The 25,142-nt window shown below is 49.2% G+C and overlaps 1 protein-coding gene across 1 annotated transcript; it reads right to left on the bottom strand.

The window, feature by feature from the left end:
* Window positions 1-378: 378 nt before the first annotated feature.
* Window positions 379-23,772, bottom strand: PPP1R9B (protein phosphatase 1 regulatory subunit 9B). The gene is given in 12 exon segments (XM_020997493.2): window positions 379-456; window positions 1,279-1,375; window positions 2,901-3,130; window positions 4,116-4,169; window positions 4,290-4,442; window positions 5,566-5,701; window positions 10,748-10,852; window positions 14,240-14,360; window positions 16,678-16,810; window positions 22,230-22,475; window positions 22,477-23,418; window positions 23,420-23,772. Coding segments are annotated over 12 exon segments (2,484 nt in total). The 5' UTR covers window positions 23,633-23,772; the 3' UTR covers window positions 379-402.
* Window positions 23,773-25,142: the final 1,370 nt, after the last annotated feature.

Raw genomic sequence — 25,142 nt, 5'->3', positions numbered from 1 at the left:
AGCACCCCTCAAAGTCATCAGGAGTCTCCCTCCACCCTGGGCAGCACCCTCAGTCTTGGGGAGGTGGTGGCAAAACTGTCTTTCAGGATGGACACAGGCCAAGGGAGGGATGTCACCCTCCCCAGCCACTTCTGCTTAGGCTCTGACTTGACAAATGAAAGATTAACCCAGTTGAGCCCTAAGTCCAGAGGCCTTCCCAGCTGTTCCTCTGGTCCCTGAAGCGAGGAGGGATATGGGGTTGGGAGGGGAAGGAGAGAATTGGGGCACCTGTCCCCAGGTGGGGAGTGGAAAAGAAAGGATAAAGATTGGGGTGGGGGGGAGGGAGGGAGGGGAGGATGGGGAGAAGAGGTAGGGAAAATCCAAGGGTGGGTGGTTAGATATTGACTGGGGTTTGGGTATGTGTTAAGTGGAATTGGAATTCCTCATTGTCTGTAGGTTCCCCTCTAGTTCCGATATCTGAAAAAAAAAATACAAGTGATCAGGCCAGGCTAGGGAGAATGAGCAAAGTGGAATAGCTGATTGGAAGCAGGCCTGACCCCTTCTCCCCAAAGCTACATACTTCCTAAGGGAGAAAGGGCAGGGTGACACTGTCCTCATTCCCATGTGCAGCAGATACACGTGAGTATCTGAGACCACTGGGGTGGAGAAGTTAATCCCTGGGTCTCTGCTCTCATTGTCTGTCCCTCTTCCTTTTGGGTGCTCTCTCAGATACTCTGATTCTCTTCCCAATCTTTGTCTCTCCGTGTCTCCATCTCCTCGATCTGTCTATCTGTCTCTCTGTCCTTCTGCCTTGGTCTCTCCCTCCCCTCCTCACCTCGTGTCTCTGTCTTTTTACAGGGGAAGTGGTTGGTGGGGGAGGAGCCCTTGAAACATACAGCATTTGCCTCTTGGATTCCCTCCATAGCAGGTTGGCTGGCATGACAACCTATGGAAAGCCTGGGCATGGACTGGGCAATACCCAAGCTTGGCTCCACCAGTGTGAAGACAACTAGGTGGGTGGGGAAGATCTCTCACTTCCATTTCCACCCCCAGTCTCCTAGAAAACTCCCTTCAGGAAGTAAATCGGGGTGTTCTAGCTTTCCGTTGTCGACCTCCCAAGAAGCTGACCCTAGTGATCCCCTCTCCATACTGTGGTGTCACTTAATCCCAAGTCCCTGAGGGTGCCTCCTCATTACCCTATGCTGGCTCGTTAGCTCAATATGAGCTTCATAATGTCCCTAATGATTGGATGGAGGCCGGGGAATGAGAGAGAAAGAGGAGCAGATCTGGCTACCTTACCTTGTCCCGGAGTTTGTCTATCTCCTCCTTCCGAGCAAGTTCCGATTCTTCCAGCACCCGACGCTGTGCAGTTTCCTTCTTCAGGAACTCGATCTCCCTTTAGGAAAAGAAGGGAGGAGGGTAGGTCAGGGCTAGGCACTGGACTTAAGCACTGGCAGGGATTCTCATGGCCAAGGAAGAAATGAGGTCCAGGAGTTCAAATTCTCATATCTCCCCAAAGAGGGACCCAGGCATCCAAATTCTTATCTCCAATGCCCAAAGTCCCACACCTCTCCATGATGGGGGGGTTCTACAAAGAACCCCAGTGTCCCTATGTCCAGGATTACCCCACAAAGAGATTTCTCCCAGGTTCCCCTGGAGATCAATTCCTCCTCAGGATATATATATATATATATATATTGGGTAGAGAGGAAAGTATAAAAAGTAGTAGGAAGTAGGGAACCACGTTCCTGGGATTCAAAATGAAGAAGAAAAACTCCAGAGTCTCAGTTTCTATTTGTATTATTCCCCCCTTCCCCAGGCAATTAAGGTTAAGTGACTTGCCCAAGGTCACACAGCTAGTAAATGTCGGAGGCTGGATTTGATCTCAGGTCCTCCTGACTCCAGGGCTGGCGCTATCCACTGCACCACCTGGCTGCCCCTTTCTACCTCTCTCTTTTTAGGCAGTTGGGGTTAAGTGACTTGTCCAGAGTCACACAGCTAGTAAGTGTCAAGCGTTTGGTCTGAGGCAGGATTTGAACTCAGGTTCTCCTGACTTCAGGGTCGGTACTCTATCCACTGCGCCACCTAGCTGCCCCATACCTCTCTTCTAAGAGATGAGTCAGCAGGGGTTTGATACTCTTAGGAGGCTGATCTTTAGGTGACACCCTCATCTCCCTGAGACTCTTTTCCCAAAACATTAGGTTCCCTTCCCTTTCCCAGCTCTGAGAGCCTTTGCCCTGAAGACCTTTTCTCCTCTGGATATTCACCACCTGAGGACTCGTGCACCCTGGTTCTTCTGATCAGCCCCTGCCCCCTCCATACACACCCTGAGCACCTATCCTATGGAGTCCATTCACACCTTCTCTTAGACTTCTGCTAGGAGTTGCTATAAAGAAGTAAGAAGTTTCCTCTCTTCAGAGCCCCCAACCTGAGACGTTCAGTCCCCTTGGATCTTTGGCCTCTCGAATACCTTTCACTAGTCCTGGGGGTCACTAGTACCCTCCTTCCAAGGTGTACCGACTTCCCTTTAGTGACCCCTCCCCATCCATACTGCTCCACCTCCCTTGCTCTGGTCAGTCTAGATCATCAATGGAGAGCTAGAAGAAATCTTGAAGGTCATTTATTCTAACTCCCTCATTTTAAAAAGGGGAAAACTGAGGCTCATGGAGATTTGGTGACTTAACCAGTATTACAAGGTTTACTACCTAAGAGATGGGATTCGAACCCAGGTCTTCTAACTCCAAAACTTGTGCTTGCTCAGCTGTCCCATGCTGTCTCCCCTTGGCTCAGATCCACCATTCTCCAGATTTCCCCTTTTCCCTTTGATCTTCTCAGAGTTCCTCCAGAAACCATGCTAGCATCCCTCCCCTGGCCCCTGAGTCTCCTCCCTCTCCCACTGGGCCCCTTGCCCGGGTTCATACTTCTGCTGGTAGTCCTTAATCAGCCGCTTGGCTTTGCTGTACTTCCGTTCCAGGGCCTGGTACTGGGCCTGGGTCTCCCTGAGGTGCTCATCCACAGCCTGGCACAGGCTCTGTGCCTCCCCCCAGTAGCCCTCCAGCTTCTCCATTCGCTCCTTATTCTCCTCCACGCTCTGTTCTAGCTGTGCCTTCTCCGCTCGCCATCGGCCCTTCTCCTGCTCCAGGCCCTGAAGCTGGGAGGGCATCAGAGGAGAAGGATCAGGGGGAGAGAAAAGGAAGTACTCCCTCCCCTGACTAGCAAAAACCTGCAGGCCACGTGTCTATGGACATTTCAAACCCAAAGACTTTTCTATAAGATCATAGTCATAGGATGAAAGTTTCTGAATTGGACAGGATTGTAGAGGCCATCTCTAATTTTATAGGTGAGGAAACAGGCTGACAGAGGCAAAATGGTAGTAAATGGCAGACTTAGTCTACGAAATCCCTGTCTGCTTTTCTACTACACACCATCCTCCCTTCTCCTTTCCCCCAAGACCCTGCTTTCTCTGCCAACTCCTCTTTACTCTTCCAATCCTATAATTGTGAGCTTCTCCAGGAGCTCAGTTCTTGGTGCCCTGCTATTCTGTCTCCATACTCTCTTTCTTGGAGAAATGATATTATCTCCTGGCTTCAACTATCACTTCTATTTGGATGACTCCCAAATCTCTATTTCCACACCAGACTGAGCTCTTGAGCTCCAGATACACACTTCCAGCTACCTCCTGAGCACCTCTCTACTCACCACTCAAGTGTCTTGGAGGAGGTACATTTGGGACATGCCACAGTCGTTACTGAGTGAATATATTACTCGTGGAAAACTATCCCCTCCCCCTCTAGCCTACCCAAATCCTGTGTCTTTCAAGGTACAGGTGAGTTACATCTCTGTGAAGCCTTCCCTAACTGCTCAGGCCAGGGGTGTGTGTGTGCGTGTGTGTGTGCGTGTGTGTGTGTGTGTGTGTGTGTGTGTGTGTGTGTGTGTGTGTGTGAAGGGAGCCTTACAGTCTCTGAAAGGGTTAATCAATCTATCCCTCTACAAGTATTTATTAAGGACCTACTATGTGTCAGACATTGTATTAGATACTAGGGATCTAACAAAGAAGGAAGCAACTTCTATACTCAAGGAACTTACAGTGACACAGACCCAGGACAGACCCAGGGTTCCCCAGCACAGGCCCTCACCTTTCTTTTCAGCTGCTGGATCTCAGCCTCAGTGACAGCATGCTTGATCTGGAGCTGTTAGGAGGGGTGGAGAAAATGGTTCAGCCCACAGTCCACCCAGGACAACACCCCAGCAGCTGGGCACCCCCATCCCCCTTCCCCCTCCAACCCCTGGGAGCCCACCCCCACCCCCACCTCCTTAAACTTGTGCACCAGCTTCTCAGGCTCCATCTCTACTGGAGACAGGGCATCTTCATTCTCTGCCAGCTCAAACACCTCTATGGCCATTTCACTGCCCGGGAATGTAGGGCTTATCTCCTCATCCTCATCTGTGGCGTACTCCCCTGTCTGAAGGGAGGGAAACAAAGCTGTCATGAAATCCACATCCTATTCCCCTCCTGACATCTCCCTCTCTTCCTCACCTGGACTCCACCTACCCACCCACCCATCCCCAGACCTCAGGGCTATAGCTCTGTCTCATCTAGAAGTCTGTCTCTGCCTTGGCATATTTCCTAAACTCCTGGTTAGGCTAGAATCTGCCCTCAGGTACAGTGTCCAAGTCACTTACTTCACAAAAAAGTGCTTCAATGGTTAATAGGGATTATATATCTGAGTAGTCCTTAGGGGTAAAGGGAGACAGGAGAGACAAATAAAATACACACAGCAAGTAATAAGTGTATGAAATTCTAACCTTCAGAGGTACAGGCAGGAAATATAAGTGGATTCAAGAAAGGATTGGACAAATCGATGACCAACAGAACCATAAATGGCTTTTAAGAGATGCTGAGCCATACTTAACCTTGAGGAGGAACGGTGGGAAGGAAATCAGGACTTCTCATGGTATGGGAAGGAAAGGGACTGTAGAAACCATCTAATCCAATCCCTTCCCCCAAAAGAGAAGGAAACTGAGGCCCAAAGAGGGAAGTCACAGCAGCCTGGGAACTAATAATGACCATTAGAGGATGGATGGCCACGGTCCAGGCTGATTGCAATGTGGATGTAAATTACTGTAAGTCTAAGCAATGCAGCCCTTTCTGCACTCTTCCTCTTCTGAGCTATTATTTAATAAATATTGTAAATTATCATAATAATTGGTTAACATTTAAATGTTTTGAAAACCTTAAAGTGCTATATAAATGCTAGCTATTATTATTATAAGAGCAATAATAACAACACATTTTACATATACTATAGACAGTCTTGTCTCTCCATTATACTATAATCCCCCAGTGGTCAGGGAGGATGTCTAATATATTTTTGTATTCAACATAGATTTATTAAGCACCTACTATATACCTCTCAGAGGACACACAATGCCAGGAGTATAATAACCATTGAGTGCTGAGGAAGGTGCACAGAGATGAGGGTGTGATACCCCATATGACCACCAGATGGCATCCACACCAGCATGTGAGGCCAAATGATGGGCAGTGAAGGGCACTGGACAGGTGGAATCAGGCCTCTAGATTACCTCCTCATCTTCTTCTGCATATTGGGCGTATCTCTGCTCCATCATTTCTCGCTGCCACCGCTCCTGCTCCAGGGTCTGCTGGATCAATTGGGCTACCTCGCTCTGCTCGCCTGGACGTTCCCGCCCAATCAGAAATCTGCAAGGTTTGGAGGGAGGGAAGAAAAAGAGAGATATATTGTTTCAGTGGAGGGCTAGTAAACATGCACAACACACTTTTAAGTTTGGCTTGCATCAACATTTTCCCCATCGCTTTCTTAAGCCTAGATAATCAACAGAAATAAATCAAGACCTGGTTTGTAGAGTTTGCTGATTTCCAAGATGTAAATGCTCACACTGAAAATTTGATGATTTCTGAGGTGCAAATGATCACACTGAAACTTAACAGCCAGGTCTCTGGAGCCTGTAAGAGCTGGCTCTAACACACCCTTGAACAGACCCCTCTGGAAGCTAAGAGCTGGGCTTTTGAAGGAGTGGGGCCTGGTGGGGAAAGAGGGTGGAGGGGGCAGATGTGAGAGATGTCCTATGCGTAAAAAACTGGTCCACAGTGGTTGATGTGATTCTGCCGATACCATTTGTCCCCTCTGTGTTTCCCCCTTTGTAATCTCTATCTATCCCTTTTTATTTGTTGTTGTTGTTCAGTCATTTCAGTTGTGTCCAACTCTTTGTGACCCAATTTGGGGTCTTCTTGGCAAAGATACTGGAGTGGTTTGCCATTTTCTTCTCCAGCTCATTTTTTTACAGATGAAGAAACTGAGGCAAATAGGGTTAGGTGACTTGTGCAGGCTCACACAGCTAATAAGTGTCTGAGGGTGGATTTAAACTCAGGTCTTCCTGACTCCAGGCCTAGAGCTCTATCCATTGGGCCACCAGCTGCCCCTCTCTATCTATACTTTTGCCTACTTGCATTCTACAGAAAAAGAAAAGATAAAGTTGGGCTAAGGAGGCTGTACCAATATTAATTATAAATGGCTGATCCCAGAATCACCAAGCGCCAACCTGGTAGTGATCCTGGAAATCACCCAATCCAACTTAATTTAAAAAGAAGCAAACTAACACCCAGGAAGGAGAAGTGACCTGTTCAAGGCCATGGGCCTGATCAATAGACGAGCCACGAATCAGACCCAAGCTTCTTGTTTCCAAAGCCAGGCTCTTTTTGATTCTAATCAGACATTAGGATCCTGGGTTTATAGCTGGAAGGTATGTTGTCTAGTTCAATTCCTTCAGTTTTTCAAAGGGGGACACTGAGGCTCACGGACAAATCACACACAGCCGGCCTCTGAATCCGAGTCCTCTGGCTCTGAATCTGTCATTTACCCATCCAGAATGTCAGCTCCTGGAATGTGTGAGTGTTTGTTTGTCTGTTTCTCTAGGCCTAACACTGCGCCTCGCACACAGAAGGTGCCTCATATATGCTTGTTGGAGGAATGAATGATCTCTGCACCAAGCCCCAGCTGCCACAGCTAGGGCTCTCCATTTGAGACCATGCTTGTTAAAACCAACTATTCTTTCCAGGATTGAAAACAGTGCCTCAGTGAGGAGTTGTTTTCACCATACATCAGAGTGGGCACAGAGGAGAGGAAGGGAAAGGAATAAATAGCATTTATATTTGTCGTCCAGTCGTTTCAGTCTCGTCTGACTCTTTATGACCCTGTTTGGAGTTTTCTTGGCAAAGACACTGTTGTGTCTTTGTGGAGTGGTTTGCCATTTCCTTCTCCAGCTCATGTTAGGAAACTGAGGCAAACAGGGTTAAGTGAGTTGCCCAGAGTTACACATCTATTAAGTGTCTGAGGCTGAATTTGACTGACTCCAGGCCTAGTGTTCTATCCACTATATTACCTAGCTGTCCTAGCATTTATATAGTGCCTAGTATATTTCCTGGCCAAGTCACTTAACCCTATGTGCCTGGCACATAGACGGTGCTAATATACAGTTATCCCTTCCCCATCTCAACTTTCCCCATGGTGGTTTTGATATGTCACCAGTCAGCACAAGAAATTAAATGGGAATTTTTGAGGAGTTTTGCAGAAGCCATAGATGACACGCAAAGGCCAACAGATGACACAGAAAAAGTTTAGAAACTCAGAGATGCATAAAATATGTGTATAGTATTTTTACTTAACATTGACCTACATATAGCTTATGACCAAATATTTAACCCAAATTTTACAATAAGGTACTGTAAACATCCCATAAAAGAAAGAAGAAAAAAAAATCAGACTTCTTATCTGGCACAAAGAGAGGGACAAAAAATTTTACTCAGGTTTTCTAGATCGTGGGGATACTGCACTCCTAACCCCAGCAATGTGGAAGAGATAACTGTACATTTCTTGAATGAATAAATGAATGAATGATCTCTCTGCCAGGCTCCAATTCCAAATTTCTAACTGTTTACTACACATCTCAATCAACCTATTCAATATAGAAATGATCATCTTTCTCCTGATTTCCCTCTTTCTGTCAACAGTACCACTTTTCCTTTAGTCATCCAGGCTGGAAGACTTGCTGTTATCTTTGACTTTCCTCTTTCCTTGGCCTCATCATCATCCCTCAACAGCCATATTGATACAACTTCTGCAACATATGTCATATGTGTCCATCTACTATCTAGTCCCACAGTTACTGCCCGATGAAAGATTATCTCACGTCCCTGGATTCCTGCCTCACCTTCCTGATAATTCTCCTTGCCTCCTTCCTCCCATCTCTACTTCACAATGATGCCTGATTAGTCTTACCCAGAGGTTTCCAAACTTATTTGGCCTACTGCTCCCTTTTTAAAAAAATTACCCAGTGTCCCCCTGGAAATCTACTTTCTTTAACCCTTTAATGTTTTGTTTTGTTTTTTACATTTGCATCATTCCAAAACAATATCACCTATTTTTTTAAATGATGCATCTTGGGGCAGCTAGGTGGTGCAGTGGATAGAGAACCATCCCTGAAGTCAGGAGGATCTGAGTTCAAATCTGGCCTCAGACCAAACACTTGATACTTACTAGCTGTGTGACCATGGGCAAGTCACTTAATCCCAATTGCTTTTAAAAAAAAATGTGCATCTTAAATTTAATAATTTATTGTAAATTGGTGGGTTTTTTCCTGCATTGAAATTTTGATTATGCAATACTGCATCATGTCACCATGTAGTATAGTATTGTAAACAAGTCATTACATGCACATATTCCTGCCAATGCATGCTGGACTTCCCAACAACGTGCTTGCCTGCCAGCACTTGCTTGTCAAGACCTGTTGGTGAACTTGACCACTGATTGGGTTATAGCTGGCATTTTGTGTGTTAATTTGGGAAATAATGTAATCACTAGTACTTTAACTCTGTTACACAACAGATGAAACATGTACAAACAGTTTTTCAAAATGTTCTTCTCTTCTCTTCTTTCCTTAGGGGGCCATATTGTTCACTTTGGGAACCTCTGGTTGCCTATGCATACAGCTGATTGAGTTATTCTCCTGCTCAGAATCTTTAATGCACCCCACCCCACCAAGTATCCCTCACCCCACCTACAGACACTGTTTTTTGCCTCTTGTTGTATACACAGCACTTAGCACTGTATCTGGGATATAGCAGACACTTAAATGTTTATTGACTAAATAAAATTCAGGCTCTTTAGCATAGCATTTCCAGCCTTCCACAAGCTAGTCTCACTCTTTTAATACCTATTCTATTAAGTTCCATTCGCTCTTCTATATTGTAAACAACATAAAAGCAGGAAAAAGTCTTACTGAGCTTTAAAAAGAAAAAAAAACTATCCTAGCCTCTAACAGAAATGTTTCCAAGGTGCTTTAATAAATGGTTGTTGAATGAATGAATAAAAATATTGGTAGGAATGGAATCAAATCCTTTGGGTGTGGACACAAGGCATTAGAAGGGAAGAGAGGTCACGCTAACAGGACTAAGGATATGAGGAGAGTGTTTTGGGTATCCTCCTGCCCACTGAACTTCAGGAAGGGGAGGGGAGATGAAGAAGGGAGATTAGGATAAAAAGGAAATGGCTGAAGGCCTAGGCCCCCCTGAATCATGCCTTCTCCCCACACCACACACACACACACACACACACACACACACACACACACACACACACACACACACACTACATTTCCTGTTTCTCGATTGCTCACGTCCTGACCACCACCCCTTCGCAGGAGAGTAGTTCCCTTCTCCCCAGGGTCAGGATGGGGAGAAGTAATGGTAGCAGTAGAGATGAGGGTAAGAAATGGATGAAGGCTAAAAAGGAGGTGGGAAGAAAGAAATTGGAGATGGATGGGTTGGGGGTGGGAGGTTTGCTATGGGCCAGTCTGTAGTCCCCACTTCTGATTCATTCCTCCTTCATTTCTAATCAATGTCCCACTGAGTCCGTAGGGAGGTACAAGGAGTGGTATAATTTAAGAAGACTCCTTGGAGGAGTAGGTATACAGTGAGGGCTTGAGACTCAGAAGACTGGTGGAGATGGCAATTGGGAAGATTTGAGACAAATGAGGGAAAAGCTGGTTAAAAAAAAAGGCAGAAGAGATCTGGGAGGGGATTATAAAGGTACCCTATAGATCAAGGGTTCTCAACCTTTTTCGTGTTGTCATGGACCCTTTCTCGGAATAATGCTTTTAAATGCATAAAAGAAAAATTACAAAGGAAACCAATTAGATAAAATACAGCCATCAAAATATTTTTAAAACAAGTTTGTGGACCTCAGGGTAAGAATACCTGATTTAGAGCATTTGTCCCCCAGTAATTCTGAAGCTCTCTCCTTCCCACCTTAGTACCTGGGGCTGGGTGAGGAGGCTATGGGCAGTAGAGTTGGGGAAGATTCTGTGGTGCAGTGAACAGAGTGCCAGGCTTGTAGTTAGGAAGATCTGGGTTCAAATCCAGCCTCACACTGTATGACCGCAGGCAAATCACTTAACCCTGTTTGCCTCAGTTTCCTCATCTGTAAAATGAGCTGGAGAAGGAAATGGCAAACCACCCCAGTGTCTCTGCCAAGAAAACCCCAAATGGGGTCATAAGGAATCAGACATGACTGAAAAAAATGGCTCAACACCAACTGTCCATTCTACGGCTCAATCCCCAAGGCAAAAGCCTAATCTTATCTGGCTGTAGGTGGGCATAGTTTGGTTGGCTGATTGCTGAGAAGGTTGGGTTCCAACACCCACTCATCTCCCAGAACCCAGAGAGTCTCACCGCACTCGGCCCTTGGTGTTCCTAAGCACGGAAGCCGCAAAGCTCTGAGTCACACCCACCAAGCTGGTCCCATCCACTTCCACCAGGAGGTCATTCACTTGGATCCTAGGAAAAGAAGAAGGTTGAGAGAGTTGGACAGGGCATCAGGCTCCAAGCCCCCTAGTCAGGAGGACTGGGCCCATCACTACCTAGGCCAGATTCCACTAGCCTAGTGATAGTTTTCCACCCCTCCCTCCCCCAGGAGAGGAGGACCTTGGAGAAGACATCTGGAGCTGCCCAGAAGCTCCCTCTCCATCAAAAATTCCCCCTTCTATCAAGCCCTCTGAACATCTGCAGAATCATGCAGGAGTCTCTAGCCTTAGCTGCTGGTTCAGGCTTAGGCATCCTCTCTCTTCTCTCTCTGTCTCTGTATCTGTCTCCCCCCTCACCCCTGTCTCTCTTTCTTCTCTCCCTGACTCTGTCCCCTCCCTCTGTCTCTGTCTCTCTGTCTCACACACACTTTTCTAAGGTCGACAGACATACAGATACACAAAGACATGTTTTCCTACCCAGACATATACACTCATATATAGACATACTTTCCAAGACAAAGATACACAGGTGATTTCCGAGACACAAACACACATACACACAACCTGAGGCACATTCACACAGATATCGAGTCATATAGAAATACTCATGATGATAATACAGAGCAACACAGATGTAGGAAGCATGTGGGTGGCACAATGGGTAGAGCCACTGCATGCCTCCTCTTCCACATAGTCTTTTTAAATTATACCATTGCCAGCACCTTCCTACCAATTCAGCGGGACCTAAGGTGAGGGAGGAATGAATCAATCAGAACTGGAGGAGAATAGAAACCTGGAGTCAGGGAGACCTGCAATAAAATCCTGCCTTAGACACTTACTGTGTGACCCTAGGCAAGTTGCTTAATCCCTGTCTGCCTCAGTTTCCTCATCTGTCAAATGGGGATAACAATAGCACCCACTTCCCAGGGTTGTTGTGAGAATCAAATGAAACGATATCTGTAAAGTGCTTTGCAGACCTTAAAGGAACATACAAGTACTAGGATTTGTGCTCGAATCATGCCTCCCCCCCTTAACATACATACAATGTAAAGAAAGCACAAGAGTTTGTCTGTAACCATGTACATGAGGAAGGAAGAATCCCAAATGTTGTAGTGGAAGGAGTACAAGATTCAGTGCTCCTGAGGACCTGGGTTTGAATCCCACTTCTGGGACCTGTGGGACACTGGGCATCTGTCAAACAGTTGTTTATTAACTGATTGAATGATTGATCTCTCTGGGGCTTTGGCTTCCTAATCTGTAAAATGAAGGTGGTGGATTAGGTGACCCAAAGGGTCCCTCCTGGCTCTAAAAGAATGATATGACATACACATACACACACATATAACATGCAAACACATGAAAATACGTGTCTGTATCTCTCCTTACCAAAATATAGGCCTATGTTCACAAAACAAGCACACAACACCCTTGTGCCCACATATGATGATTCAGAACCAGCACTTAGCACAGTGCCTGGCTCTTACTGGGTCCTTGATAACTGCTTGTTTCCTTCCTACAGCTCCAGTTGTTTCTTTCTCTCCTGTTGTCCCCACAAGAGGGTGACAGAGACCATGAGTGACTTAGACTTGATGCACTGAAGGGGAAGAGGGAGTGGAGAGAGGAGTAGAAAGTGGAAAGAGGCCTCCCCCACACCCTCCATCTTCCCTGGAACTCCCAGTGATGTTCCCACAGGACCCCATACGGGAAACAGAGGAAACCAGTCCATTGTAAACAGGTTCCTCCCACCCATGCGCATGCGTACAAACGCCCAGAGATGTGCCTGGGCAGACACAGAGAACCAGAGAAACAGAACTGGCATCTCTACATACACCCACTCAAGCAGCCACAGCTAGGACTGGCCTGAAAGTGCTCAGAAAAGTCTCTGGAGCTGAATGGAAAGGTAAGAGATTAGTATGGCTGTGGCCATTATTATCTCTGCTCTTGGGACTCAGTCTAAGAGAAGAAACTTAGACCTTGACAAAGCTCAGAAGCTGCCCCAAACCAATCTGGATGCAGAAACACAATTCTTATAATAGTCTGTTCACACATATAAAGTGCCACAACACACCTCTGTGAGTGCCTACACCATCTGTGCACACCCTTAGTGTTGTGGGGAATTTGGGGAGGTTGCTGTCACCCACTACAGCAAGTATAGATTTTTGGTGGTGGTGGTCCATCTTCTCGAAGAGGACTAATGACATCAGGAAGGTGGTGTCTTGACTTGCAAGTGGATTAGATTAAAGTGAAGCGGGGCTCTTCAATATCATCAGTCTCACTCTCTCCTCCAGAGTCATTGGAGTCCGGCGGCAAGACATAGGTCAAGATGTCTGGTGATGGCCCCGGACGTAGTGGGAGACCTTGGCCTTTTTAACCTAAAGTCTTTCCCAGGTCTCAGTTTGGAGACAATGCCCATTCAGTAATTAAAGGTTAGGTAAGAATTGAGGCAAAAGATGACCTCGCTTGCCTTCAAAAAAGACCCTCAGAGTTTCTGGCCGGAACAGAAACAATTGCTGTTTACAGTCACTCACAGCAAGTATAGACTGCACATCCAATAGCAGTTCACTAACACATTCCAACACCCAGGTGCACATCTGCTCAGCTCCTCTGAAAGGCTGCTACATAATTATGGAGACACATTTCAGATGGCACGAAAACACCAGACAAGATGCCTGCCCTCACATGCTCACACACACAACTCTAGTGGTACCTACCACAAACCCATACAATGTACCACACTGAACAATTCACAGGCATTTATTGCTCATGGAAACGACATCCCCCAAATCCAGTCTGTAGGCTCTTGTACACATCCCCCTAAAGCGCTGTTACCCATCACTGCCAACATTCATCCACTTCAACCACCCATGACACTAACCCTCCCTTCCTGGTCTGCTTCTCTTCCCGCCACTATCCTAGTCTTCCTAATAGCCCAGCTAGCTCTGCTAGTAAGGCATAAGCCTCTTCATCTCAAGGCTACGGGTTTGGTTCCCTTGTTAAGCCCTTTCTTTGTAAGACATCATGGTATAGGGGCAACTAGGTGGTGCAGTGGATACGGCATTGGCCTTGGAGTCAGGAGTGACTCTTACCTACCTGCATGACCCTTGCCTCTCTTGACCTCCAATCCCTCATCTATAAAATGAGGGCGTTGTATTAAATTACCTCCAATGCTTCTTCCAACTGGATGTCTATGATTTTATTAACCGCCACTGAGACAATACAACTGGGGACTCCTGGGGAAAATCTATGACCTAGAGAATAACCCAGAACCTTCTACTCCCAAACCAGACTTTAATCCTACCTACAAAGGAGACCAGGAGAGGTACCAGATCAGCCTTCAGTACCCACTCTGGAGGAAGACAGGGGTAGCGTTGGTCCCATGAGAGCATCCAGTGCCCGTCTGGGATGGGAAGGGGACAGTTACCTGCCATCACGATGTGCAGCACCCCCCTCCGTCACCGTCTTGACAAAGATGCCCAGCTTCTCCAGGCCCATGTCGGCCCCAGCACCCATGCCGATGATACTAATGCCTAGGCCTTCTGAGTCTGCAAAGGGGCAGATGGGAAGGGAGAGGTCAGTGTTATTCTGTAGGGTTGAGACTGGGGAGTAGGGAAGAGGATCAGAGATGCCAGGTGAACACTTAGAAGAGGGACATGTGAAGGTGCTTTGGGACAGGACTCAAAATATGTCCAGCAAACAGTGGGTAGGCTAGGGGAGGGAGCAATTTGTTGGGATGGCACTGGGTTGGGGGCAAAATATAAAGGAGGCTGGGGCATAGGACATGGCTGGTAGCAGGTACATATGAACAACTAGCTGGTCAAAGGAGCTAGCTAGCTTAGGGTGTGTGGAGGGGAAGAGCTCCAATCTAACCACCCCTTCCCTCAGTACCAATCAACCCTACTCCCATTCCCTCGGGCTCAACCTCACCCCTAGAAGCACCCATTCTCTTCTTAATCCTTATGCTCCCCCATCCTTTGTAGAGTGGGATGCTTTTGTCCTTGTGAAATCCCTTCAGGGCCAAGGAATGCCATTCATGCCACTAATCACTTCCTGTCCTCCCTAACTTTCTCAAGGTTACAAAGCACTGTATATATGTTATCTCGTTTGATCCTCGCAGCAGCCCAGTGGTATAGATGCTATTATTATACCCATTTTACAGATGAGGAAACTGAGATAGACAGAGGGGAAGTGACTTGCCCAGGGCAAGTGTCTGAGGCAGGATTTGATCTCAGGTCTTCCTGACATGAAATCCAGCAGGCCACAAGGACCTTATGGAAAGCTACAGCAGACAGAGGGACAGTTAGGTGTGTTTAGCTGTAATGAACGGTGTATGGTTCTGTGGGAGGGTTGGTGACAATATTTTTGGCTATAAAGGGGACTAGGTGATAGCATATGCCATAATGGCGACTGTTTTGGATCTGATAAGGCTGCTGATTTTGGGTGGGTGATGCTCTGATGGAGGCAAGGATTGATGATAGTATTCATCTGTGAATGGTTATGATAGAGATTGGTATTAGTCCTGCAGCTAAGTGATGGTGAATCAGCTGTTATTCAGTCAGACAATCTAACAAACATTTATTCAGCACCTGCTGTGTGCAAGGCATTGTGTTAAACACAGAAGAGACAAAGACAAATTAAACCTCCCTGGCCTTTCAGGAGTTCCAATTCTATTGGAATGTAGATAGGGCGATGATAAGGTCCAAGCCACAGTGTGGTATTGTGCTAGAGGATGGTTACGGTGTGTGGTTGTGACACGGGGTTAGGAAACATGCAAAGCCATGTGTGAGGGAGCTGAGGTGATGCTTAGAGTAGATGACCACCCACAAGGTGTGACTGAGGGACTTGAGAAGGCTTCCCCACAGAGCCCTGCATAAAAAGAGGCCTCTCTGGGCCAAAGCCTGAAATGCCCCAGCTCACCCTTTTGGGCTCAGAGATTCCATCAGGTTAAAATGTAAATACTCTTGGGAGGGGGCATAGGGTAAGTCTTAAGGAGGGTAAGTTTCCATCAGTCATTAACACTTTGATATGTGTACCTCCCTCACTTCCTTTTTCCTTGCTTGCTTCTTTCTTTCCTCCTTCCTTCCTTCTTCCCTGCCTCCCTTCCCTTTCCTTTCCCTCCTTCCTACCTTCTTTCTTTGTTCTTCCTTCTTTCCTTTCTTCCTTCCATCTTTCTTTTTCTTCCCTCCCTCTTTTCTTTCTTTCTTCATTCCCTCCCTGCTTTCTTTCTCTTTCTTTCTTTCTTTCTTTCTTTCTTTCTTTCTTTCTTTCTTTCTTTCTTTCTTTCTTTCTTCCTTCCTTCCTTCCTTCCTTCCTTCCTTCCCTCCTTCCCTCCCTTCTTTTTCTTTCCTTCCTTTGTTTCTTTGTTTCTTTCTTCCTCCTTCCCTGCCTCCCTTCCCTCCCTTCATTCCTTCCTTTTTACTAGGGCTCTGCAATGGGCCGTACTGTGTTTAGGGGAGAACTGAAGAATTGTTTTTATCACATCCTTTCTAAGTGAGCATTCCAAGGAGTAAGTTTTGATAGCGAGGAAGGAAGAGGGAGAAGGGCAAGAAGGGGAATGGGTCTAGGGGACAACAGAAAAACAGACCTCAGACAAAGTGCTACAATGGAGAGAGGAGGGGTATACCACTGCACCACAAGAGGTGAGAGGGATGCTGCTTTTCATGACCTTGTTCTATGTTGACCCTGAGTCATGGAACATATGGGATAAGACTGTGGTGGGGGGGAACACAGGAAAGAGAGAGGAGGATCATGGGTGATCCAGTGTGGGGACCAGTGAGCAAGCAGATCAGTAAACTAGGGCTGGGGAAGAGACACATGCAGAGCCTGGGTAGGAGAAGAACACCCCCCAAGCTCCCACCTCACCCTTGTCCAGCTCCACAGGGAATAGTTCCAGCCTCTCCACCCGCTTCTCCAGCTCATATTCAGCTGAAGCGGCCATGGGATCCACATCCTCATTGCGACGATCATAGTCTTCATTGGAGTATGTGCTGAACACCTGGGCATAGGAAAGAGGAAGGTTGGAGGGAGACAGGGAAGGAGGGATGGGGCTGGAGGAGGACAAAACTTGGCCTAGGACAAGACAGGGTGGTGACCAAGGCTGAGGCAGCAAGCTGCTCACTCCTCCTCTTCCTCCTCTCTCTGGGTATGCTTTCCTCAGACCCATAACGTCCCCTACCTGTGCAGACTTGGCCAAATCACTTGATCTCTCTGGACCTCATTTCTCACTCTGTCAAGGGATAAAGGTTAAGTACATGCTCTCTCACTCTAATTTGCAATGAAATGATAAGCTAGAGATTGAAAACCAGCAAGACCCAGAAAGCTAGTAACAGAGAGAAACCCTGAGACTGAGATATGAGAGAAACGGGAAAGAAAATCATACAGGATGGAAAATGAAGAAGAAATAAAAGGGCAAGGAAAAAAGGAGGGAAGAAAAAGGATGGGAAAACAAGAGAAAAATAGAGATGAGTACGGAGGGAGCCAGATGGGGAGAAAGAGGAGGGGATTGGGTGTGAGACGGGGGGGAGGGGAGGGAGAGAAGAGCAGGAAAGAAATGGATAAAGAAAAGGAGACAGAAGCCAGAGAGGGCACATAAGAATCCTGTGTCTGTCTGTAACCTGATTTCTGGGGGATGGGGAGAAGACATTGTGGGGAGGGGAGGCAAAGGGTAAACCCCTTCTCCTTTAGAGAAAAGGACTTTTCTTTATGCAATCAGAGTGGCCCACACTTTCTCTAGTTGCACCCTCCAGTGCCCACATATCAGGTCACTGAACTGAGACTGTTCTCATTTGAGACTGAAAAAACAAAAACAACCCCCCGCCTCCCCCAGCAAAAGAAACCCGTAACAGAACACACGTTTTCATTTGGCACCTCCCACAGGGATCTCTTCCACTAGGACAGAAAAAGGACACTTAATATTCTCCCCACTCTTCACCCCACCTCCCTACATACCTATAACCAGATATATTGCTTCACCAGCAGTGCCTATGGGCATGACTAGGGTGTGAAGCCTAAACTTTAGTCTCATTAGGGCACTATAAAATGTTCCAATCTGCCCAATGGGTCATGCCACCTGAGGTTCTGTAAAGAATGCCTGCCTGAAGGCACTAGGGTCAATGACATTGTCCTGGCTGAAGAGTAGCTTTGAGGGATCTTAGGAGCTCTAAACAGGGCCAGCCTTTTCAAAAGGCATCCTCTCTGCCCTCAGAAGATATAACAGATGCAGAACAGAGACAGCATCCTTAAGGGTTCTCAGCACCACAAATGCCAGCCCCATGCAGTGCCCATTCTCTGAAAAGGTGCCTGTCTTTGGGCCTGAGGTGTGGTGTATGTGTGGGTGTCCACAGTGGCAGATTAATGAGGATCATTTTGGGCATGGTGGCATTTTCATGCTTCAATGCTTCTAACGACAGGTTGGCACCATTCAGTGCCAAGCGGGGGCGAGGGGTGGGGGGGGGACTACTGAGGCCATCTGACAGCCTGGGCTAGTGGGAGGGGAGCACTAGCTTCTCTTACTTCCCCCCATGTCCCACAAAAAGCATCCCACCTTCACTCTTATGCCATGACCAGGGTAATCTCATTTCTCTGCTCAATTGAATGAGGCCAGTATAGACACCTCTGAGTCCTCTGCTCTGCTTTGGCCCTAGTCTTCCATCCAACTGTGAGCTGGGGGATGGGGACAAAGAGTCAGGGAATGTTAGAGCTGGCAGAGACCTTTAGAACAAAGAATCTCTGAGCCAGCCAATCTAGTCCAATCTTTTCATTTTACAGAAGAGGAAACTGAGGTCTGAAGAAGGGAAGGAACTTGGGTAGCTAGTGACAAAGCTGGAACCAGAACCCAGGTCACTTTGGCAGATTAACCTCCAGGGACCAGCTATGGGTGGAGACACTTTAGACTGACTGGCACATATCTTTCCATTCTAATCTATAATACAGCCCTACAGGAACTGTTCACTGTCACCAACTGGGTCTACTTACTGTCCCCCTTCCACTCCCCCCAACTAATAATAATAACTAACATTTATATAGTGCCATCAAGGTTTTTTAACCCAATTGGTCATCACAACAACTCTGTGAGGTAGGATTTATTATTAGACCCATTTTGCAGATGAGGGAATGAAAGTTTGGGGTGATTCACACAGGCTAGTGAGAGTCAAAAGCAGGATTTGAACTCAAGTGTTGCTGATCGCAAGTCCAACTAGCGACTTATTCATTACACTAGAGTCTCTCAAATTCAGCTCTGTGCCTTTGCTCACACCCAAACCATCCAGGCCAGCCCCTTCCTTCTCCTCTCTTTCCTATCAAAATCCTAACCAAACTTTGAAGGCCCAGCTCCAAATTCACTATCTCCCTGAAGCCTTCTCAGCTAACCTAAGCCCACAGGGATAGCTCTGCCTCCTCTAAATCCTACACCACTCATTGTCTGCACCTCACACTCTGGCAGGCACTTATCATACAGCTGCCTTGTCAAGTTATCTATCTTCCCATGGGGGTGTGTGTGTCTTATCTCCCCACTGAGATGAGCTGGAGTTTTACGTTTCTCTCTAGGCCCCAGAGGGGTCTGGTACAACCACACAGTCATCCAAGCCAAGGAAATACTAGTTGACTGATCCCACCCCCACCCTGCTTCAGAGGGATCAGTTTATGGGTCTTATAGCTTTGGGGTCCCAGGTGTCAAAGGGTTATCAATGTTGCTGGAGAATAGACTTGAGGGACAGATCCCCAACATCACAGTTTCAGGTGGGAGAGCAAAAAATGTCCCCAAAGGACATAAGTCATAGAACATATGTCATTTACAGCTTACACTTATACAGGTCTTTAACCTAAGGTCTCAATTATACAGTCGTGTTTTCTAAAGGTCAAGGTTAAAAGTCTATTAGCTTCTCTGTGTCAAAGGGCTCTTGCCAAATGGGTGTCAAAATATCCTGGAGCAGGACCTAGAGAAACAAGGTCAAACAATTCCTGATAGCCTCACCTGCCCCAAGGTACTCTTTCTCAGTGGGTCACAGGACTCCCCATTTCTTACATTCTCTTCTCTCCTCACCCTACCAAGGTTTTATCTCCTCCCTATACCCTGAGAAAAGGACAGCATGGCATAATAGAAGAGCAGTCAAAAGATCTGGGTTCTGTGCTTGTCTCTGCCACTAATTGTCTGTGTGACCTGGGGCAAGTCATTTTCCTTCTACTGATCCTGTTTCCTCCTATGTGAAAGGAAGGGATTGGAATAGAGTGATCTGTTTCTAAGGCCCCTTCCCAGTTCTGACATTTAGTGACTTTGTGGCTTCATCTGACTGGGGGAGATTGGCTGGTGAAAGGGCTATCAGAACCTGGACCTTCTGCTCCCATTACCCAGGGGTAAAACACAGGTCCTAATTGTATATGAGGGGTGAGACCATCCACTTTTTACCCTTCTCATTTGAGTCTGGCTGGAAAGGGAGAGCTCAGGGACTGGGGAAGGAAAGTTTTGCCTCTCCCAATCCCTAAGGAAGGAAGGGGTGGTCATTGGCCATGAGGTTGTTATGGAAATGATAAACAAACAGATGGGGGGGGAAATGGAATGCTAGCCCCTCATGCCAGTCTAGGAGGGGGAGGGATAGGGAAGGGAAGGCCAGGCCCCAGAGTTACCCAGGCCAGAGAATTCTGGAGTCTTAGTTCTAGGGCTAGATCTGGGTGAGAGAGTTCAAAGCCAGGACATACTTATGGAGGAAAGGAAGCTACGGAAATGCTGGGGTTGCAAAGGTCTGCACTGGGGCCAGACCTGGGATTCACTTCTTGCCATGTTACTCCAATTCCTCTCCTCCTCTGTCCACACACACACTTTCCATTCTCATCTAAAGAATCAAAAGCATTTATTGGGCATGGTAGTGAGTGTGTGTGTGTGTGTGTGTGTGTGTGTGTGTGTGTGTGTGCTGCGCTCGAGTGTATATGTGTGTGTAACCAGGGCTTAGAAAGGGGAATCTTAATGGAGAAGCAGTTCAAGGCATCCAAACTCCCTCCCCCACCTCTTTCTCACTATTACTAAAGGAGTGTGGAAAGAGCCTGCTAGCCTCAATTTTATCCTCTTTAAAATAAAGGGGGTAGCACTTAAGTATTCTCTAAGATCCCTTTTTCTACTTCTAACATTCTATTCTGTTATGGGGCTGGAGAGTCTTTATGATCTCACAAATGGAATCTACCGCCTGGATAGGTTCTTCCCCAGAACAAGCCTTGGGGGCATCAGGCCCTTTAAATGATTATAAAGAAGGAGGGGGCATGAATTAGGCCCCCTCCCTTTCAGGATTGTCTCCATTTCCCCATCCCTTTTTTCTTAATATCCCCAGGGGGCCTCACTCATAGGAAGTCAAGAAGGCCTCCCTTCCAGCCCCTCCTGCATCCTACCAGAGACAGACCTCAAGCTCCTCAACCTGGAGATCTCAATCCATCTTTACTAGCACCACCATGGAAAACCCCGGTCCTTCAGGAGCTCCAGTGAGGTGGGGGTGGGGGTGAGGGGGTGGGAGGGAAGTCCCAAGAGGAAGAAAGTTCCTAGACCATATCATCTCCCTACCACCCTAGGAGTCATGTGATCTCACTCCTGAGCTCTCCCTTTGCTACTTCCCCCTTTCACTTCTGCAAAGTTGAAATGGGGGAAATGCTGATTTAGATAGGACAGGGGAAAGCGCTGCCTCCTTCTGGCCCCCTTTTGGGGGAGGGGGAAGAGGGCAACAATCTCTCAGGTTTGTTCCACCTGCCTGTTTTGTATGCCCTCTCCCTTAAGTTTGGAGTCTTCTCAGGCTGCTACCCTTTTCTCCCCCATCCCCATCCCCATCCCCCAACTATCCCACTATCTGCCCCTAGGCTCCCTGAATGAAGGGATTTCTGGGAATGGGAAAACTAATCTGGCATTATCAAGGGCAGGACATTGACTGCCTGCTCCAGGCAGCTGTGTGGGTGAGCAGGAAAGGGAGAGTCACCTCCTCTTCTTCCCTCCCCACCTTCTCCCTCTGACACATAGTTGGAGGTGGGGGAGGAAGGGAAGAGTAGGCCAGCACGCCAAAGGAGACCTGAAGGATGGCTAGCTGTAGATACCCTGACGGCCACCCTCGCTGGAGGGGGAAGCAGGAGATGTAGGGCATGGTGAGGGGGACTGGTGCAATGCTAGCCTGGTGCCTGCCCTTACTCTGACACAGGGCACAGCTTCTAGAGGGAGACTCTGATGAGCTTTATTTTATCCCATATAAATAGTTCTAACTAAGCAATACCCCTCCCAAATATAATCACTTCTGGGTCAGAGCTGTAGGGAATAGCTGGGAGGGGGCAGGGTTCCCACCAATGAGGGAGCTGACTCAAAGTGCCAACCTCAGCTGGCAGGGCGGAGGCGGGCAGAGCGCACATGGCAGGGGGTTGGGGGGAAGTGGGTGCCAAGGGACCTCACTTACTTGGATGGGTGCAGTGCTGAAATGGATCTTCCGGCTGGGGACCGGCTCCTCCTCCTCCGAGAGCCCTGGGATCTCTACACACCCCGATTCTGGCTCATAGGGGGGCTCCCCATCTTCCTCCTCCTCGTCGTCCTCTTCCTCCTCTTCCTCCAGCCCACTACCCCCAGAGTCCTCCCCAAGCCCACTATAGGCGCTCACGTCCACTAAGTCCGCTTCGGAGAAGTCCTCCCTCTTGGACTCATCCCCCTTCCTCAGGGGCCACGTCAGGCGCCCGGCTTTCTCCCGAGACCCCTATTCCCCTCTCTCCATCCCCTTCATCCTCCGGGGCAGCTTGAGCTCTCTGCTCCTCTGGGGGTCCGGCGGGGACCGCTGCAGCCACGGCCCCGTTCTCTAGGGCTGCGTGGACGGTCACCTCAGCCTGGATCACCTCTCCAGCGGCTGCCTCGGCCTCCGATTCCCCACTCTCCTCCACCTCCACCGGCTTAATCTTGCGCACCTCCCGGGGTTTGGGGGGCGGGCGGACCGGTGCCGAGCGGTGCAGTGGCTGCTGGGGCTGCCCCTGAGGTTGCGGCTGCCCGCCAGGGCCTCGCTCCTTCTCGGTGGGCCCGTCACCCGACGGGGCGGGAGGCGTAGGCAGGAAAGCCCGAGACCTCTTGCTCACCAGCTTGGAGTTCAACGGCGGCGCCCCGGGCCCCCGGTGGAGGCCAGACCTTAAGTCCGCCTTCTCGAAGACAGCACTCAGCTGGCTGACGGTCGGGGACACGGCGTCGGTGTCCAGCTTGTCCAGAGCCTCAGTGCTGCCGTTGAAGCGCACCACCACGTCCAGCTTCCGGTCCTGCAGGCTGGCCCGCTCCTGCCTCAGGAGCCGCCGGGTGGCGGCTTCCTTGTCGCCGCCCGGCCCGGCCGCCGCCCCGGCGGGGCTGCGCTCGAACAACTTCCTTGTCTCCTGCAGCCTGGACAGCGGCTGGGGCGGCAGCGCTGGCTGGGGCGGCTGCGCTGGCTTGGAGTCGAAGCGGCTCACCCGCTCCGACACGCTGGTGCCCAGCTTCAGCAGCGCACTGTGGTCCACGTTTTCGTTGAGGCTGCTGGCCCGGGGCAGGGAGAGGCGCACCGAGCGCTCAGGCACCCGGGGAGGGGGCTCCGGAGGCCCGGCTCCCCCCCGCACCGCTGCTCCCCTCTCCCCAGCCGCCGGGAGGCCCAGCAGTCCCCATCTGGAGGAACATGCTCTTGATCCGGTGGACGTTGGAGCCATATTTCTTGTGATGGGGAACCTTCGGGGCCTCGTCTGCCACCGGGGTGTCGGACGGGGCTTTCAGGGCCTGGATACCAGCCTCATAGGCGCTACGGTGAGGGGAAGCGCTCCGAAGGGGGCCCCCGGGGCCGCGCGGCTCCGTCTTCATCATGATGGGGGGAGCCGGGTTCGCATCCCCCCTTTCTCTGCCCTTCCTGCGAACAAGGGACCGGCTACCGTCCGGATCCCCTCCCCCCAAAAAACGCTCCAAGGGGCTCGCTCGAGTCTGACCCCCCCAAAACAAGCGGCCGACCACAGTCGGAGCCCCCCTCCCTCCCCACCCCTCCCCCCGAACAAGCGGCGGGCGGAATCCGGTTCACATTGTAGGCGGCGGTGTCAGCGAGAGACAGGCAAGCAAGCAGTCAGTCCATCCCCCACCCGGGATGGCAGATTCGGATCTCTGGGGGCCGGGGGACCCCGGGAGCCATGGTCCTGCCTCGGAGCTCTTCGAGATTCTTATGCCGCTGTCACTGTGCTCTCGCGCAGCCCCAGCTCGGTCCAGGCTCCGCTCCCCCTCTGTTCTGGCCTGCCTGTCTGCCTGCCTGCTTCCCTCCCCCCAACTCCCCTTTTCCTCTGTCTTTCTCTCCCTCTGCCACAGCCGCTGCTGCCTGAGAACTGAGCCGGTGCCCTTCTCTTAGCGGCCGCTGGGGGACGGGCCCTTCTGGGTCCTAAAGCGACAGGGGTTTCCGGGGACCTGGGCCCCAGCCTCCCCTTCGCAGTGGAACCCTCTCTCCAGGCTTCGAGGGCCAGTCACTAGTGGACCCGCCCCCTTAAACCCCCACCGCCAACACACCAATCAACTACAAGCCTGTCCATTTCCATCTCTTACTCCAATTCAGAGACCTGAACACAGCTGCTTCACCTCTTCAAGAAAGGGGACACACTCTTCTACTGCTTCATTACAACTCCCCCCCCCCCAACTCAGAACCTGGGTAGGAGATGAGTAGGTCGGAAGGACTTGCTTTTAGGGAGTACCACCATGCGTCCAGCTCTGTCTGGGTGGTGTTGGAGAGAGACGTAATAGCTAAGAAAAATAAGATCCAGTCCATTTGGATCTGGGTGGAGGGAAAATTCCGCAGAGCGACGCTCCGACCTTTCAGGAGGTTGCAAAGTGGAATTAAATGGGATCCCGGTCCTTCTTTTTGATCCGTAGAGCTGGGCTGGGCGTTTCTCCAACAGAAATAACAGGTTCTTGGAGGTGAGGCCAAAAGGGCCCTGGAGATCAGACTTCCACCTCCCCCATTTCCCCATTGCTTCGTTGACTTTTGCCTTTATCTAGAACAGTTGCCCCTAGGCGCTGGGCAAGGATTTGTCCCTCCTCCCCACCCCATCCTGGTCTCTCTATCTCCGTACTATACCCCTAGAAGCAGAGAGAATTGAAGTCCTGCTTTGAGAACAGCCTGGGGGACCCAAACCCTGGGAGGATTAAGAATCTGCATCAGTGATACGCGCCCTCCCCCCCCCATGCCCAGATCAGTGGGGTGAGTTTTCCATCTCATCCCCAGAGTTTTCCCAGAGCCTAAAAATGGGGTACACGGAGGATCCTAGGACCCAGAAGACAACTCAAGCACAAAGCCTCCCCCCACTCGAGACTGCTTCCTGCATCTCTAGCCTTCCTGCCG

This window comes from Phascolarctos cinereus, unplaced genomic scaffold (assembly GCF_003287225.1).
Source record: "Phascolarctos cinereus isolate Bilbo 61053 unplaced genomic scaffold, phaCin_HiC Scaffold_5;HRSCAF=322, whole genome shotgun sequence".
Taxonomy (NCBI): Eukaryota; Metazoa; Chordata; class Mammalia; order Diprotodontia; family Phascolarctidae; genus Phascolarctos; species Phascolarctos cinereus.
This window is presented reverse-complemented; position numbering and strand designations above follow the sequence as displayed.